Source organism: Cebus imitator, unplaced genomic scaffold (assembly GCF_001604975.1).
Source record: "Cebus imitator isolate Cc_AM_T3 unplaced genomic scaffold, Cebus_imitator-1.0 Scaffold281, whole genome shotgun sequence".
In the NCBI taxonomy this organism is placed as follows: Eukaryota; Metazoa; Chordata; class Mammalia; order Primates; family Cebidae; genus Cebus; species Cebus imitator.
Genome location: NW_016107596.1, coordinates 3767326 through 3786160, shown reverse-complemented (window position 1 = coordinate 3786160; position 18835 = coordinate 3767326). Strand labels below are relative to the sequence as shown.

General features: G+C 44.6%; 1 protein-coding gene across 2 annotated transcripts in view; it reads right to left on the bottom strand.

Annotated features, from left to right (window-relative positions):
• The window catches only part of SRGAP3 (SLIT-ROBO Rho GTPase activating protein 3), a 261902-nt gene that overhangs the window by 39214 nt on the left and 203853 nt on the right, over nucleotides 1–18835 (bottom strand). Inside the window, exons 11-14 of one of the 2 annotated variants that reach the window (XM_017501593.2) lie at nucleotides 14986–15013; nucleotides 9660–9762; nucleotides 3953–4013; nucleotides 2299–2376 (exon numbers count right to left, since the gene is read on the bottom strand). In XM_017501593.2, coding sequence (XP_017357082.1) covers nucleotides 2299–2376; nucleotides 3953–4013; nucleotides 9660–9762; nucleotides 14986–15013 — 270 coding nt within the window. Of the gene's footprint in view, nucleotides 1–2298; nucleotides 2377–3952; nucleotides 4014–5087; nucleotides 5119–9659; nucleotides 9763–14985; nucleotides 15014–18835 lie in introns of both variants that reach the window. The other variant, XM_017501594.2, reaches the window with a different exon arrangement.

Genomic DNA, 18835 nt, shown 5'->3' with positions numbered 1-18835 from the left:
ACCTGGTTCCTGGTTCGAGCATTTCTTCTTCCTCTGATAACAAAAAATAAACAGGCAGCAGAGCAGGAGAAAAAGAAAAGATTATGCAGGAACAAGATCAGTTAAAGTAAGCAGATCCTTCAGAGTCCGTGAACGCTGAAATGCAATGGCAGCCAGCCAAGGTCCTGGGGAGCCTGCCAAACAGCCGGCCTGTGGGGAGGGCCACCCCCAAGCCTGGGAGCCTCATGGGGCTTCTGGAAGCCACCCAGCCAGCTTTCCCACATGGCTGCCTTAGCTATCCTCCCAGATACCAGCTGACATGGGGGGCCTCTTTCAGTCCTTGTGAAAGAGCAGCAACTATGTGGACTGGACCCATTCCCATTCCCGTACCTAGCTTCTCTTCAACAAAAGAGACTGTTCTTGTGCCCATGGACAAAAGCCTACCTACTACCCCGTAAGGTACTCCCAGCTGCCCACAAAAAGCAGAGAAGTAGACCATTATGTCCACTGGAACAGTGTCTCTGGAATTCAGCTCAAGAAACCTCATTCCTGGTAAAAAGTTCAGTTCTAACAAGATCATGTCTACAAGGTGCCTTCTCAATAGAGGCCCATAGGATTCCACCTGACACCAAATTCCAAACAGCTTCCCATGTGTCCCTACCATACACCCTAAGTTGCTTTTCTTGGGTATCCACTTGGCTTTGCTCTCCTTCCTACCCTCTTGATCCTTACACTGGCATTAAGGAATGCAAAAGCTGAGAAAGGCCTGGAGGAGGGAGGAAAGTTGAGTCAGAATGCCTTCATGAACTTGGGGACAGAACTGGAGCCTTTACTTTCACTAAAAGCCACTGATGATGCCCATTTTCAGAGGAGTGCTGTCTGTTTTTTTCCATCTGTGCAGCAGGTCCATCTCTAGGGTGAGCACTTATTCCATCCAGGCTCCTAGAAGATGTGTGCCTTCTAGCTAGCATCATCTGTACAGTCTCAGCATCTCAACAACTGGAATTGTCTGCTACCTGACATGCTGACTAAACCTACCAGAATCCCAGAACTGAGCAAACAGCCTGGTCTAACAGGCTCTAGGAGCAATATGCTAAAATTAATGCTAATCACCATAGGTAATACATAGTGCTTACTATGTGCCATCCAGTGCTCTAGAAACATAACATATATGGGCTCATTTAATGCTCCTCACAAACTCATGAAGTAGGTAATTATCATGCTTATTTTACAGAAACAGGATGAGGATTCTCCCCTTGTCCCAGAGGTGAATCTCTTGGGCTTCAAAACTGGCTCCTCGTTTTGTCTGAGAGGAGGAAAAAACATCAAGGATTTTGAAAGGGATTTGTTTATTCAGGTAGGGTCCTAGAAATGTATAAATCAAACCCTAGCAACATTTACTTATTATTATTAACCTGAGGATGCTTCCTTGTCCCTCTAAACCATCATAATTGTAGAGCCCAGAGGTGTTATTTTATTGAAAAATTTTTCACAGGTGTGGTTTTTCAAAGCTGGGGACTCAGTTCAATGTTCTTTCAGAAGGCATGCGAATTATAATAGAAAATTAAATTCTTTCTCGATAGTTGAAGGATTGAATACATTACGCTGCCTTTGCATTCTCTGAAAGTTAATAATATTTCAAAGTAAAACTGTGCTGTAAAACATTGACCACCTAGCTGATAGTAGGTGCACAGTATGAGTTTGTGGAACTGCACTGATAGTATCTGATGAGGACAGTGTGACTATAAAGCAATGCAATAGTAAGGCCAGGTGCAGTGGTGCATGCCTGTAATCCTGGCACTTTGGGAGGCCAAGGCAAAAGGATCCCTTGGGCCCAGGAGTTCAAGATCAGCCTGGTCAACATAGTAAGACCCTGTCTCTACAAAAAAAATTTTTTTTAATTAGCCAGGCATGGTGTATAGCCATGCTATAGCCCCAGCCACTCAGGAGGCTGAGGTAGGAGGATCACTTGAGCACAGAAGATCAAAGCTACAGTGAGTCGTGACTGTACCACTGCACTGGAGCCTGGGTGATAGAGCAAGATTCTGCCTCAATAGATGAATGAATGAATTAATTAATTAATTAAATAGTATTTAACAAACACACCTTTTTTCCCAGTCAAATGAGTATTATTCCTCCAACTTTTCCCCTTAGGAGGTGATGCACTTATTCTTTTTTTCTTTTTTTTTTTTTTANTGCACAATCAGCTCCTGCAAACCACTGCAGGCCAGCTCCTGCACACCACTAGCTCCAAGACACATGTGAGTGTTCACCCTGGTTTCCCCTAGCACAAGCTTAAGATGGTCGCTCTGTACCCACCTCTCTCAAAGGAATTTTTGATGTCATTGACTTCCACCTGAGAACCTGGCACTCTGAAGATCCCCTGCTGCTGGAGTCCTGAAAAAGAAGGACACAAAAAAGAAATAATAAATCCATGAGATCTCGAGTTCATTAGACCATCAAGAATATCGGTGACTCTCCCCATTGCTTTTCCCTTTCTCCCCCCTATCCTTTATAACAGAGTCATTCCCTACAAAGGTCTCCAAAAATGGACTTCACAGTGAAGTGCAGCTGGCCAAAATCCTCAGACACATCTGCTTTATACATTTGTGATCTTCTGTTTGAGCTTAAAGGAAAAGGCCACAAGAAGTTTGTATCAATACCTTTCCTTCCCTGTATACAGACATGTTCTGCCTTCCAGAAAAGCTAGACTCTAGGGTACATTCTGGCTTGGACTTGGGAGAGATTAAATTATTAAGTAAAACAATCTTATTTTTTTACATGTTTCTACAAGGCCTTAACAAAGAGGAGACCCTTATACCTGAAAAGACAGTAATGACATAACAGCGGCTTGCACAGCTGAACGAATTAAAGGGTCTGTTTCCACTTAAATGGGAATTAATGGGGGAGCCTGTGATACTTTCCCTATCTCTATTTTTCTATATAAAACCATTTTCCACATGACAATTTAGGGAGTGTTTACTCTCAAAGGCAGGCTTTGATCAAAGTTTGGTTTGTACATAGTATGGCCTCAATAAATGCTTATTCCTCTCTTTAGTTAAACAATATTGAACTTCTAGTGCCCAAGTCTCTGAGTCCATCCTCCTGGCTCCTTACCACCCAGCCACACTGACCTTCCTCCCCACACTAGGCCTTTCCACTCGTCATCCTCCATTCTCTCCACCTGGACTGCATAGCTGGCTGCTTCTACTCAGGTACCACCTAATTCAAACATCACCCCCTTGGAGACATCTCTCCTCGCCACCTTAGCCAAAGCACCTCCCCTCCCCTCCAGCCATTCTCTATCCCCTTTTAATTAGCTTCATGGTATTTTCACTATCTCAAATGATATTATTTATTTTTCCACTTGATAATCTCCTTGCCCTTTTCATTGGAAATATAAGCTATGCAGGGCAGGCACTGCACCTGTCTTGTTCATGCCTATATTCCCATTGTCCAAAGCAGTGCCTATTATGCACTCAATAAATATAGTTTTAGAGAAATGAAGGAGTGGACAAACACCAGTTATGTTTTGGTGATACCACGGCTAACAAATCTCAGACACCATGTGCAAAAGTAGTTGCAGTTTTGCCATTCAAAACTAATAGCAAAAATTACTTTTGCATCAACGTAATACCTTCATGGAGCTTATAATCTAGTAGTAATAGCTGATTTATTGGCCAACTCCATTCAGTCCTCAAAGCACAGAGCTATAGGGTTGAGTTATCTTGTCCATGCCGTTTCTACTCTCATTTTCTTAGGTCTTGGATCCTCTTACCATGATCTCCATCCCCCAACACACAGGCTCAGAAGCAGCACTCAGAAGAGCAGCTGCTGCATGCCGTATTTTCCCCTAAAAAGCAGAGCCATGATGGGATGTCTTCCAGGACGAATTAGACTCTCATTTCCTATCAGAACAGCCTAGCACCTGTTCTGCAGATTGCTGAAAACACTGGCCCAAGATCCAGCTTACCATATAAATTGATGTATCGGATGCAGCTCTCGACTACAAGTGGTATAGCTTGTCCTGAATCCTTAAGAAAAGAAAAATTGTGAGTTTTATGAGACTTGACAACCACCACAGGAAAAAGAAATTGCAAACACAGATTACAGACTCAAGCCAGAATATTAGTACCATCAGATTAGTAGGAAAACAAGCAAGGAACTGCTAATCCTAAAGTCTCCACAGACAGTTACAATAGAGAGCCTTCAGCTGTGTGCACAAAAAGGCATAGCTATGATCATTTTAAAGAAATGCTCTGTCTTCTTACCCAGTTGGTAAGGAACCTGCGCTCAGGAGGCCTGGTAGGCCCACTTGGGCAATGGAGAGGGAACCACCATATAGAGGGGGCTGGAGTCTGGCCTTGAAGAGTTCTCTGCCTCCCCCTCCACTTTGTCTTAACTCATTGCTATTTTCCCAGTGCTCAAGGATCAAGTCCAGAATTAAGAGGACATGGGAGAAGCAAGGCTGGCCCCTGATGAAAATTTTGAACTCTACGAAGGGAAGACCAGTTCTACTCATGAAGTCACAACTAAACACCCAGATGCATACTGCGTTTCACAGTAAACATGTCACAGGGAAAAGCTCCAGAGGCAGCCAATGTCAGCCGTTGGCCATCTAGGGGCCAACCTTTGTTTAAAAGGCTGAATAAGATGCAATTCTCCACATGTGCACCTGGGACGTGAATGTATTTTCAATGACATCTTCCTAAACTGGTCTGCAGCCACAAATGATTGTGGAGGGTGGGAGACATTTTCTTTTGATTCCACGATCGGTTGACCTCTCTGTTATTCCACGTCACTTAAAGGGCATCAAATTCTTTTAAACTTTCTTTAAAAGGGGCTGAATTAAATGCCCAGCCTCCTCACAAGGTAAGTAAGCAAAGAGGTACATGTAATATGCTCTTGTGAAGACAGTATAGATTTGGATACGTTCTTGGCTCCTCCACACCCCACCTGTGAATTTTTTCCTTGACTGATTGTGCCCAGGGAGAGGACAAGAATGTGGACCCATCAGCAACAGGTAAGGTGGGCTGTATTCTGGAATTCACTACTAAAGACAGTTTCCATCGCGATGAATGGGGCTAACGGGCCTTTCTAGTAAATACCTGGTTCCTGGTTCGAGCATTTCTTCTTCCTCTGATAACAAAAAATAAACAGGCAGCAGAGCAGGAGAAAAAGAAAAGATTATGCAGGAACAAGATCAGTTAAAGTAAGCAGATCCTTCAGAGTCCGTGAACGCTGAAATGCAATGGCAGCCAGCCAAGGTCCTGGGGAGCCTGCCAAACAGCCGGCCTGTGGGGAGGGCCACCCCCAAGCCTGGGAGCCTCATGGGGCTTCTGGAAGCCACCCAGCCAGCTTTCCCACATGGCTGCCTTAGCTATCCTCCCAGATACCAGCTGACATGGGGGGCCTCTTTCAGTCCTTGTGAAAGAGCAGCAACTATGTGGACTGGACCCATTCCCATTCCCGTACCTAGCTTCTCTTCAACAAAAGAGACTGTTCTTGTGCCCATGGACAAAAGCCTACCTACTACCCCGTAAGGTACTCCCAGCTGCCCACAAAAAGCAGAGAAGTAGACCATTATGTCCACTGGAACAGTGTCTCTGGAATTCAGCTCAAGAAACCTCATTCCTGGTAAAAAGTTCAGTTCTAACAAGATCATGTCTACAAGGTGCCTTCTCAATAGAGGCCCATAGGATTCCACCTGACACCAAATTCCAAACAGCTTCCCATGTGTCCCTACCATACACCCTAAGTTGCTTTTCTTGGGTATCCACTTGGCTTTGCTCTCCTTCCTACCCTCTTGATCCTTACACTGGCATTAAGGAATGCAAAAGCTGAGAAAGGCCTGGAGGAGGGAGGAAAGTTGAGTCAGAATGCCTTCATGAACTTGGGGACAGAACTGGAGCCTTTACTTTCACTAAAAGCCACTGATGATGCCCATTTTCAGAGGAGTGCTGTCTGTTTTTTTCCATCTGTGCAGCAGGTCCATCTCTAGGGTGAGCACTTATTCCATCCAGGCTCCTAGAAGATGTGTGCCTTCTAGCTAGCATCATCTGTACAGTCTCAGCATCTCAACAACTGGAATTGTCTGCTACCTGACATGCTGACTAAACCTACCAGAATCCCAGAACTGAGCAAACAGCCTGGTCTAACAGGCTCTAGGAGCAATATGCTAAAATTAATGCTAATCACCATAGGTAATACATAGTGCTTACTATGTGCCATCCAGTGCTCTAGAAACATAACATATATGGGCTCATTTAATGCTCCTCACAAACTCATGAAGTAGGTAATTATCATGCTTATTTTACAGAAACAGGATGAGGATTCTCCCCTTGTCCCAGAGGTGAATCTCTTGGGCTTCAAAAATGAGGCCTCGTTTTGTCTGAGAGGAGGAAAAAACATCAAGGATTTTGAAAGGGATTTGTTTATTCAGGTAGGGTCCTAGAAATGTATAAATCAAACCCTAGCAACATTTACTTATTATTATTAACCTGAGGATGCTTCCTTGTCCCTCTAAACCATCATAATTGTAGAGCCCAGAGGTGTTATTTTATTGAAAAATTTTTCACAGGTGTGGTTTTTCAAAGCTGGGGACTCAGTTCAATGTTCTTTCAGAAGGCATGCGAATTATAATAGAAAATTAAATTCTTTCTCGATAGTTGAAGGATTGAATACATTACGCTGCCTTTGCATTCTCTGAAAGTTAATAATATTTCAAAGTAAAACTGTGCTGTAAAACATTGACCACCTAGCTGATAGTAGGTGCACAGTATGAGTTTGTGGAACTGCACTGATAGTATCTGATGAGGACAGTGTGACTATAAAGCAATGCAATAGTAAGGCCAGGTGCAGTGGTGCATGCCTGTAATCCTGGCACTTTGGGAGGCCAAGGCAAAAGGATCCCTTGGGCCCAGGAGTTCAAGATCAGCCTGGTCAACATAGTAAGACCCTGTCTCTACAAAAAAAATTTTTTTTAATTAGCCAGGCATGGTGTATAGCCATGCTATAGCCCCAGCCACTCAGGAGGCTGAGGTAGGAGGATCACTTGAGCACAGAAGATCAAAGCTACAGTGAGTCGTGACTGTACCACTGCACTGGAGCCTGGGTGATAGAGCAAGATTCTGCCTCAATAGATGAATGAATGAATTAATTAATTAATTAAATAGTATTTAACAAACACACCTTTTTTCCCAGTCAAATGAGTATTATTCCTCCAACTTTTCCCCTTAGGAGGTGATGCACTTATTCTTTTTTTCTTTTTTTTTTTTTTAATTGCATTTTTCTAACAGTGCTGCCACTGCTCGAGTGCTCTGGGCTGGTGCTGCTTGAGGGCTCTTTTAGGGGCCAGGGAAACAGTCCCACTGTAGCAATTCCTCTTGCCATTTTGCACCTCCAATGGCATCACAAAGCTCAGCTTCCAAATGGAGTTTTCTATTCCAAAGACAAGGTGTCCATTCGAATACAAAGTCTTGGCCACACTGGTAAAGGCCAAGCTTAAGGCTCTAAAGAAGATTGACCAAAGCAGCTGCAGCAATGCCAACATATTCAGGTAAGAAGGTGGCTTCCCAAGGTGACTGCCTCAAAGGGGCAAACACTCATGTGGTTGACTAGGTTCTGATGTGTTGGTCAGAAGGAGTAAAGTCAGATTACTTTATAGTCACATCTGATATGTCGGACCTATAAATATCTAATTCAACAGAACACCTACTTGTCAAGTACTGTCAGATAAGAGTGGATTCCTTCTAAGTATCCTGACTGATGACTCATTTCCAAAGACCTAAGCAAACTGAGGATATCCCTGTCTCTGAGCCTTCATTCCTTCTGTTCCTCCTTTCAATAATTCCTTCTGCCCTTTTCTTCTTTTTATTCCCAACTTTCCTTCAAAGCCCCTCCAGAAGCCTCCTGTGCTTGAGTTCATAGCTCTTCTTGCTCTAAACTTGTTTTGTTGTTATTTTTGAGACAGGGTCTCACTCTGTCACCCAGGCAGGAGTGTAGTGGCACGATTATAGCTCACTGCAGCTTGACCTCCCAGGCTTATAGCTCACTGCAGCCTTGACCTCCCAGGCTCAAGCCATCCTCCTACCTCAGCCTCCCAAAGTACTAGGATTACAAGTGTGAGCCACCACACCTGTCCTGAACTTGCTTTTGTGGGGATAACTCACTAGGTGCTCATCTTGAATCACCTTCCACTTTCTGCCTTTTGCATTTAATATCTCCCAAGCTCCACTACAGGCTTCTTGAGGGAGGGGAGAGTAACTAGTCCCCTCTTGGCCATGGACTGTGAATTTTTTAGGGGCAAAGGTGAAAGAAGAAAGTCTTAGAGGAGACAGAAAGGAGGATGGAGACGGAGGATTCCTTTGGCACAGCCCCACCCTCCCATGACCAATAAACCACTCCCTCTGGGTCACCTCTTGATCTTCCTTCCTAATGTACCCATGGGCCTATCCTTTTGGGAATCCTCCATGCTTCGGTCTTGTTAGGCATCCTACAGCAGCCCTTGACATCCCTCACGCCTGGGCAGTCCCCACTTGGGCTCTAGTCTTCCATTTTCCCTTCCCCCCACTCTCCCTTCCCCAGAACTCAGCCCACAGACAGAGACAGTCCGGGGACCCAGGCTGGTCTTGCTTACCCTCTCCCCTGCCTAAGGCCAAACCCATATCCAGTCTCTTGCTGTCCTGCAAGTCCTGTGCTGGCCCCTGTCTGAGAACCATGAGTAGAGAGCCGGAACACGAGCATCCTCCATAACTCCAAAGTCATTGGCAAAGCTCAAGAGCCTTTGTTTTCGCTCTTGATTGGTATCTATCATCTTCTCTGCAGAGAATGTCTTCATTAGAAGGTAGTGGGCTCTCAAATCAGTTGCAGGGACCTCCCCCCTTCCTCTAAGTAATGTTAAGAGTGCTTCTCCGCTTCCTAAAGCATCTTCCCACTCTTTGCCTCTCCGTTATCATCTTAATTTCCCTTGAGCCATTATATCTGATATGGCTTGATCTCATAACCTTTACACCAAAGAGGAAAGAAAAGAGAAACTCACTTAGCTGAACTACTTTAATTTTTAGTTTAAGGTATAAAGGGTTAACCTAGAATTCAATAGGGACAACCTCAACTCTTCTCCCTTCTCCCAAACCACCTAACAGGAAGCAAAACTAGGTAGGAGGATTTTCTCTCATAAAAATTGTATGTGTTTCCTTTGCTGATATATATATGTAACTAAAAAAAATCACATGTTTAAAAACACACTGATACCCACAGGGATTTCCTCTGTGTTGCTTTCAATTCAGCTCCTCCTGGGAGATGTGGGTGTGAAGTGAGGGAATAGGGTTTCTCTGACTGTCCCTCAGGTGTTAGGACTGCAGTTGCTGAAGCAATGAAGCGTAGCTGGCTGGGCGCGCTGCACTGGTATTTCAGCCCCACTTGGACTTCGCTGGGTTCCATCATGATCTGATCCCTACTCCAGGGCTGAGAACTGCACAGGGCACTTTAGGAGCAACTGGTTAGAGGCCACAGCGGCTCCTGTGAAAAGTCCTCGCCAAAGCCAAGAGCAGGCTGCAGCGAGGAACTAGCTCCACAGGGCCTGGCCAAGGATAGGGCTGTCTGCTGGCAGGGAGGCGGGTGGACAGAGGCTGCCATTACATTGGGCACATTCGCGGACTCCACGGCTCCCCAGCAAGTACCTTAATGAATGCTTCCATACTGCCGTTAAAGAGTTTATGGCTATACACTGAGAGAGGCCTAGGTCTCCTCATTTTCTGTGGTTTAGGGGGAAGACAGGGGGGCCTAGGGGAAAACGGAACAAAAGAAATCAAGAAAGCAACCAACATAAACATACAACTGGGAAAGATGCTCTTAAAACCCACAACTAAAGGAGAACACAAAACATAAATGGAAGCCCCTAACCCCCTGCCAAGACATTGGTTTCCAATGTTCCATCTGAAGGCCTTTGGATGTTTTAGGGGATCTTAATTTACCCACGATGCCAAGCAGGAGCAACTCTTACATAATGCAAATGCATTCTAAATCTTAGGGGGAAAATAGTACATGTGCAAGAAACCATTGAAACTCCAATCAGAAGCTGTCATCCTGCAAAGCTGACCAGATGGAGCGGGAATCAGGGGAGAGAGATGTAATCTGCAGCCCGAGAAAGCAAGAGACTTTCAAACATGATTGTGAGGGTTAATTTTCATTATTTTGGCTTAAATTTATCACCAAGTCTCAACTTCCGATGTACCAGGGCACTGATCTTCCTAATGCCTCTTGGCATTTCAAATGCACTTGACTAATCTTTATTTCATTGATCTAAGAGCCAGGCAATTACCATTCTCATTTCAGAGATGAAGAAACTGATGCCATGAGGGAGACTATAACTTCTTTGGGGTTCCCGGGTGGCCCAGGATGATGGTACTATCCTGTTCTTTAGTCAAGTACACATTTTTTTTTTTTTTTTTTGAGACGAAATCTCACCCTGTAGCCCAGGCTGGGATGCAATGGTGTGATCTCGGCTCACTGCCACTTCCACCTCCTGCATTCAAGCAATTCTCCTGACTCAGCTTCCTAAGTACCTGGGATTACAGGTGCACAACACCAGGCCCAGCTAATTTTTTGTATCTTTAGTACAGATGGGGTTTCACTATGTTGGCCAGGCTGGTCTCAAACTCCTGATCTCTAGATCCGCCCATCTCGGCCTCCCAAAGTGCTGGGATTTACAGGAGTGAGCCACTGCACCTGGCCTCATGCACACTTTCAATTAAAGCACTTTCAAATCTGTTATTATTCTTAACATCACCTCAACCCTGAATTTGTGGCCCCATTTTACAGAGGCAGAAACTGAAGCCTCCTCTGAAGGAGAACTGACAGCGGGACCTGAAACTCTTTGGCTCCAAGTTCAGGGTTTCTCCTACCAGGTCACCATCATGGAGCCTTAGAGCACTTTTTTTATTTACAGCCAAGGACTCATCTATCCCAGTAACCTTTGCCATGGGATCAGGTTGAAAGTGTCTTGCTTTACTTTAGGATTTTCATTCCTAAAGTATACTCCACTCTTGGCCACAGGGAGGGGTAACCACAACACAGTTCACCAGTGAAACAGCCACAAACACTGGACCTGTTTCCAGAATTGCTCACCATGCATATACCTGTGTAGGCTTATTTGCTCATTTCACCACACAAGTTGGCCAGACTCAATGGTGCCAGCCTCCTGGAGCAAAGGGCTTTTTAAGGTTAAGAAGAGGGCCCCTAACTAAGAGAGGCAGTTCATTTTCAAATGGCTTGGTTCAAAATTTGGATAGCAACAAGTGTGGACTCAGCCAGGCACAGATCATGTCCACATATGACAAGCAAAGACCTGGTCCCCCAAATCTTGACTGATTTCTGTGAGTGGGCAAGAAATCTTCTGGACTATGCAGCCAATCAGGATAAATGAGATTCACGCTGCCTCTGCTGACTGGGCTCGTTGTACCTGTCTCCTTCAGAAGCCCAGCCATCCAGGGACCAGCAACCAACTTCTCCTAGGTGTTTGAGTATTGAGCAAATGCTGCTAGCTCCAGTAGATGCATGGGCAAAAACCAAGTGAATCCAAATATCATGCCACCCAAACAATGGAAACAAAATAATAGCACAGATCAAAATTTTGAAAAGAAACAACAGGCAAGATTATTTCAAGCCCATCTTGGATCTATGTCAATTTGGTTAGCTAAGTCCATGTCATTTGTCTTTCAAAAATTACTTATTTTTGAGGATGTATGTGTGGAGGGTGGGGTTTCTTACAGGACCTGCTCTTAAATTTTCAAATGCCAAAGGTAAAAGAGAGTGCCAAAAATGTGACACAAGGCCATAAGTTTTTAACTGGGGGATTAGAAATAACTTGAGGATAGCAACATTGTCACCCAGTTTTCAGTGTTTGGTTTTGTTTTTGAACGTTCCCAGATCATTTCCTTATCACATTGCATGATAGCCTCACAACAACCCTGTGAGGTTGAGAAAGAATATTCAATTCACTTTACATACAAGGTCAATGAGCCCACAAGAGGTGAAGAAACTTGCCTAAGGTCACACAATAAAATGTGATTGAAGCTGGGGGTAAATTCAGCTCTTCCTACTCTCAAGGCTCTAGTGTGAGTACGAAAGTGATTTTATCAAAGAACACCCAGAAGTAACATTAAATTATCTGTTAAATTCTCATGGCCAGCAAGAACGGAGACTCTTAAAGCAGGTGTTGGACATTTAATATCAAAAAACCTAAGGTGTCCAACTGGAGGATTTCCTTAAAAGAAAGTCCTAAATGTTTTTGTTTTTTCTTAAATTTTACAAAAAGGAATAAAGGCAAAATAGAATATGTTTTCCCACTTTTCCTGCCCAACCCAGAAAGCAAAGGACTGCGTGAGTCACACCAGGATTTCTTTCTTTGTGTGATGCTCTGTGCACTGTCTGGAATCTCTGACAAGGAAACGTAGCTATCCCAACTTTGCACAATATCAAATCTATACCGACTTACTGAAGTGCTGGGTGGGGCACAAAGTGGGGAGCAGGGGGACAGCTCGGCCAAGGAAAGTGGGGCAGCCTAAGCCTTCCATCTCTTCTGCTGCTCAGATGCAGAGCAAAAAGGAAAGAAAGAAAGAAAGAAAGAGAGGCAGGGAAAACAGGAACAGAGAAAGCCACAGAGAGGAAGAGAGAGAAACCAGAAACCAATGTCCCCTTTCTGCCTTTTAACCAAGATGAAAATTAACACACATTGGCAACACAGATAATGGCCTCAAAATTATCCTGCAACTAAAAGGATGTGATGAAAAATTCCCCTAGATAACCTAATAGACCTGGAGGTCAACATCCCAAATGGTGGCAGTCGGGCCCTTGGAGGCTGTGCATGGGTTGTGTACTGTGTTGCATCTGTTTGGACAAGATCTCAAGTGATTTCATCTCTAATCCAGACTGCAAGGGCATGTTAACCTGGATAAGGGGCGCCAGACATTCATTTGAATCACAATAATCAAACCTTATATTTTCATTTTACTTTGACATTTACAATAATATGGTTTTAAATTTAAGTGTATTATCACATCTGGCCAGCCTGAATTACAGGGTTATTATGAATTTGGTCTAAGATAAGGTTCTGAAGTGTGAGAAAAATATAACATGCTGTAGCCCATACATAAATCCGATTCCTCTATACAAGGTCGACACAACTTGGCTAAGGGGATCCTGCTCAAATAACCTTCCAAAAATGATATCCACCATGAGTGGGAGCACATGGAAGATACAGACAGAGCCACCGGACAGAGACATTGTTGGCAACAATTTCCACAAGTTAAATAATGATTTTGGAGGTAAGGGGAGACTTTTAGTTTACTAACAAAGTTGCCTTTGACCTTGGCCAGGAACCAGAGTACACAAGGCTAGGTCTGCAATTTAATGCAGGGTAGCTGCAGTTGAATGATGGGTGTCTAAGCGGGAGGTCTGATAAACTCAGCTTGAATTTCCCAGGCCCCAGGTCAAGGAGGGTGTGGAAGACAACACTTCAGAGGGCTTTATTTTAAAGACAAAAAAAAACAAGCCCTCAACTTTCCCCCGAGGGAGGACCCTGAGACCTGGCCAAGGGTTTGATTATGGATTTCCTCTCCTGCACTCTGCTGGAACAATCTTCTCTGCGTGAGTTCTAGGAATTACGAGGAAGTGAGGGACAGCTCAATTCATCCCCCGTCTGTTTCACTATTTGCAGAATTTGGTGTAAAATATGACTTCTGTTGTTTTAAGACTATGGCAACATTCTCTTGCCAGAAAAAAAAATTATAATGGGTTTGTTTCTAAAAGGTTCTTCGAAAGTGACCTGCACATCTGCCGCCCCATGTGCTGGAAAGGCTCGCCTGGTGTGAATCATCCTGATGTTTCCAAATTGCCAGAGCCCAGAGGAACAGCTGTATGGGCTAAACTTCTGCTGAGCCCTCCATCTCCCCATCCCGAGCCCAGGAAACTGAAAACCCCAGGGTTTTCCAAGCCTCTGCTCCACTCCCTTCCCAAGGAGCGGGAGAGAGTTGGAAGTTCATCTTTGCTTTGCCAAACATGATAGTTTTCCAGGATTTGGGGCCACTGGGACGCATTTGTGGGAAAGGAAAGAATGCCCTCAGGTCCCTGGGCCCAGAAAGTGAGGCAAAAAGTAGCGCTCTACTGCCATGGGATGGAAAAGTGCAGGCCTCTGCGCCACTGGCTGAATTCCAGCTAGGCAGTGCAGCATCTCTTACTGGGGATGCAGAAATTAAATAGGCTCTAAACAAACAACCTGGCCGGTGACAGAGCCACTTACAGATCTACGCTCTCTGAAAGGGGAGAAAAGTCAGCCCCTGGGCTATCAGCTGCTGAGTGGAAAGTGTTCACTGGCTCTGGTCTGCTCAGGGAAAAGCACAAAAGGGGATGTTGAACAAGCTAGAGAGAAAGCAGAAGTTGCTTGTGTGTTACTTTCTGTCAGCCCATCCAAGTGCCCATGAGGTCCAAGCCAGGGTGTTGATGGCGGGGGAGTCTGTGCACGCCTATGCACATGCGTGTGCCCAGCTGCGCATAATCCAAGTCTGGCCCAAGGCCTTGGCATGTAGGGACTTCAGGCTGGGTCTCACACCAAGGCTGGACAGTCTGCTCAGCGCAGTGTAGCAGGTGGGGAGAGAAGTCAACAACCACCCCACAGCCTCTGGCCCCTACAGGCTGCCCTCAGCCACTCTTAGTAGACATTACTGTCTCACCTGATGGCCAGCGCAAAGGGAGGGTACCCCACTGCCACACAGCAGCCCCAAAAGCACCCCTTCCATGGCCAGCCTGGAGGGGCATGGCTTTTTCAGTCTAATGCTCAAACAAGCGAAGCAGCAGCTGTGCCTCACCCGGGCACACCCATACCAGCCCATGGGGACACTGATGAAGAAGCCATCCCTGCTTCTCCAGCTCCCAGCAGTGCTTCCCCAGCCCCATCCCACTCCCACCTTGGGCAGCAGATGAAAGAAAACACGACTCTCCCACTCTCACCTGGTGGTGCCGCATTCTGCTCTTTCCCCTGCAAAGAAAAGTATACATTAATGTTTAATTGCCTTTTCTTTTTAAACCAAAGAACATTCCTCTATTTCTAAAAACAAAATGCAATGGGTCTTAATTATTTATGAAATATGAAATCTAATTATGCCTAAGGTACGGTCTGTTGAAAAGAACTGCGTCTTATTAATTCTTTATTAAAAGCCTCCTGTTTGTAGGGGTGTGTTCATGCACGTTATTGTTCACAGACATATTTTCAGTGATTGTCAAACTATAGCCCGCTGGCCACTTGCATCAGAAACATCTGGGGCTCTGGTTAAAGATGCAGATTTCTTGGCTCTTTCATGAGTCTTCTGAATCAGAATCTCTGAAATAAAAACCCAGAAATCTGCATTTTAACAACCACTCCTGGTAATCACTTCTATGCTTCCCAAAGTTCGAAAACTCCTGCAGTGCTTAATGGCAACAAAGACTGACTGAGGCCATGCCGTGTGCCTGGCACTGAAGGGTATCAGCCATAAGGCAGGTGCTCCTGTTGCCCTGCCGCCACCTTCATTCTCAGCTGAAGATCTTCTCATTTCCTTCACTGGAAAAGAAAATCAAGTAATATGGGTTCTCCATCTGCCTGCCTCCGTGAGACCCTCCTGCCTACCCTCCAGACCTTCTCTTTATGTCCTGGTTCCATCCCCTCTGCCCTTCTGGGGGCCTTAGTTTCTGCAGGTGTTTCCCCTCTCCCTCACGTCACCACTCGTCTGTCTTCTGGACCATTTCCAACAACATATTAACATATTCTCGAAATGCATGGCCTAGCTTTTAACCCTTCTGTTGACCCCATTTCTCCTTCCAGCTACATCCTCATTTCTCTGCTCTTCATTACAATGAAATTCTCTGAAGGAGCTGTGTAGAGGCACCACTGCTTCCTTCCCTCCTACTCCCTCCTCGCCCCTTTGCAGCTGGGCTTCTGTCCTCATCCCTGGGCTGAGACTGCTCTTGTCAAGATCGACACTTAAGGCAACAAGGATCTCCTTGAGGCTGAATCCAATTGTCTTTACTGCCCTTATTGTACCTGACCTCTCCGTACCATTCTACTCAGTTCTCTGCTCCCTTCTTACAAAGCTCTCTCCTCCACTTTCATGACTCCACACTTGCCAGGTGTTCTTTCTGCCCTGCAGTTTCCTCAGTTTCTCTTTATGTCTCCTCCTCATTCTGCCCAACCTCAAACCTTGAAATGTTGGAATGCCATCAGGACACAGACCGAGGGCTGCTTTCTTTTTCTACACATCTTCTCAAAGCGACTGCAAGTGCTTACAGAAAACCCCTTACTCTATGTCCAGATCTTACCCTTTCCTAGAATTCCAAACTCAGATGCACTGCCATCTTTAAAAAAAAAAAAAAAAAAACATAGCACTACTGCTGGGAACAGTGGCTCATGCCTGTAATCCCAGCACTTTGGGAGGCCAAAGCGGGCAGATCACCTGAGGTCAGGAGTTCGAGACCAACCTGACCAACATGGAGAAACCCCATCTATACTAAAAATACAAAACTTAGCCAGGTGTGGTGGTGTGCACCTGTAATCCCAGCTACTCGGGAGCCTGAGGAAGGAGAATCGCTTGAACTGGGAGGTGGAGGTTGCGGTGAGCGAGATAGCACCACTGCACTACAGCCTGGGCAACAAGAGCGAAACTCCATCTCAAAAAAATAAAATAAAATAAAATAAAATAAAATAAAATAAAATAAAATAAAATAATAGCATTATTGATGTATAATTTATATATCGTAAAATTCACCCATTTGAAGTGTATGATTCAATGATTTTTAGTGAGTATTAGGAGTTATGCAACCCTCAACAGAATTCAATTTGAAAACATTTCCATCCCCAGAGAAAGATCCCTTGTGCCCACTAATAGTCACTCCCTGTTCCTGCCTCCAGCCCCTGGCAACCCTGATCTACTCTCTGTCTCTACAGGTTTGCCTAATCAAGACATTTTATGTAGATGGAATTATATAAGATGTGGTCTTCTGCCTCTGGCTTCTTTCACTTAGCATAAAGCTTTTGGGGTCTATCCATATAGTATGATTTAGTAATTCATTTCTTTATATGGCTTTGTAATATTCCATTATATATGGGTAGACCACATTTTCTTTATCCATTCAACATAAATTGCCTTCTTGGTATCTCAAACCTGAAATGTTCTCCAAAGCACTCTTCCTTTCCATGCCCCAAACCTACTCCCACCCAAATCTTCAATATCTCAATAGGTGGACATCCACCCACCCTCTTCTTTAAGCCAGAAGTCCAACAGGCACTCCCCTTGAAAACTGTCTTTCCTTCATAAATTAAATTTGTACACTTCTCTCCATCTTAACACTATCTTCTTAGCCCAGGCTCATCTCTTACCTGGATCACTTTCTTTTTAACTGGGTCTCCTATTCCACCACCATACATTCTTGCCTCAGCAACCAAGCAATCTCTTTAAACTGTAAATCAGATCATGTCCTTCCATTGCTTAGAGCCTTGCACACGGGACAAAATCCAGACCTCTTACTCTGCTTTATAAACCCTTTGAGATCAGAGTAGACCCTTCCAAATGCCACTCCATCTCCTCGGGATGCTCTCTCCTTTGTGTGCTCTGCTACAAATGCAGAGGCTTCTGTGTGGTCCTCAAGTAGGCGTTTGCATTTCCTGCCTGGAATTCTCTTGGCCCCAACCTTTGCATGGCTCATTACTCCTTGTCTTTTGGGTCTCAACTTGAAAGCTGTCCAGAGACAAGCTTCATCTATCTATTTATTTTATTTTGAGACTCTTGTCCACTCAGGCTGGAATACAGTGGTGCACTCACAGATCACTGCAACCTCAATCTCCTGAGCTCAAGCAATCCTCCTGCCTTAGCCTCTCAAGTAGCTGGGACCCCAGGTGCATACCCCCATGTCCAGCTATTTTCTTTCTAGTAGAGACGAGGTCTTACTATGTTGCCCAGGCTGCTTCCTCTATCTAAAGGAGACACTTGTCTCTTCATAGATAGAATTTCTCTCTTTAAATTCTCAATACATGCAGCTTATCATTAATATTTTTATTGCTTATTATTTATTTACTTGTCCACTGCCAGTCTACCTCCATTGGAAAATACTGTGTTGTGTGAGAGAAGGAATCTTGTCAGTTCTTAAAACTGCTATGACACCAAGGTCTCGAGCAGTGTTTGGCACAAAGTACGTGCTCAATAAATATTTGTAGAATGAGTAAATGAATGAACAAGTGCTCTACCTGCAAGAAGCTTAGTGCCAAATGACTCAATAAGTAGATCACACAACAGTGTAATAGGTGCCACAGCACAACTGAACACAGGGTGTCATACCTGTTACAATAGATGAGCAAACAGACTTGGAGAAATAGAGTGACTTTCCCAAGTCCCTGCTAAGTGTAGAGTCTGGATTCCAATCTAGGCTGTCTAACTTCAAACCGAAGCTTACCCAGGGAAGCTGGTTTAACCTCCACAAACACAAGGTGAGGGAGAATAGATGTCCCCAGCAGAATGTGCCTCGGACCCAGGGACTCCGTAAAGGCGGTACTTGGCTTCTTATAGTATTCCCTCCTTGTGGGCTTCAGGGATGCCACACATTAGAAGACAGCTGCCTTGGCAGGGATGTGGCACTCAAAATGAAGAGATTAAATAATATCTTTTCCTTCTCCTACCAAAACTATACTGAAAACAAAGAGGCCTGAGTCCTACTGTTTAACTCTTTTATCAACTACTTCGTGAGCTTGGACGAGTCACTTCCTTTCTTTAAACCTTCATATCCTCAGTTTAAATTCTTCATTGCCTGTCTAGTACATTGCAGATGCTGACAT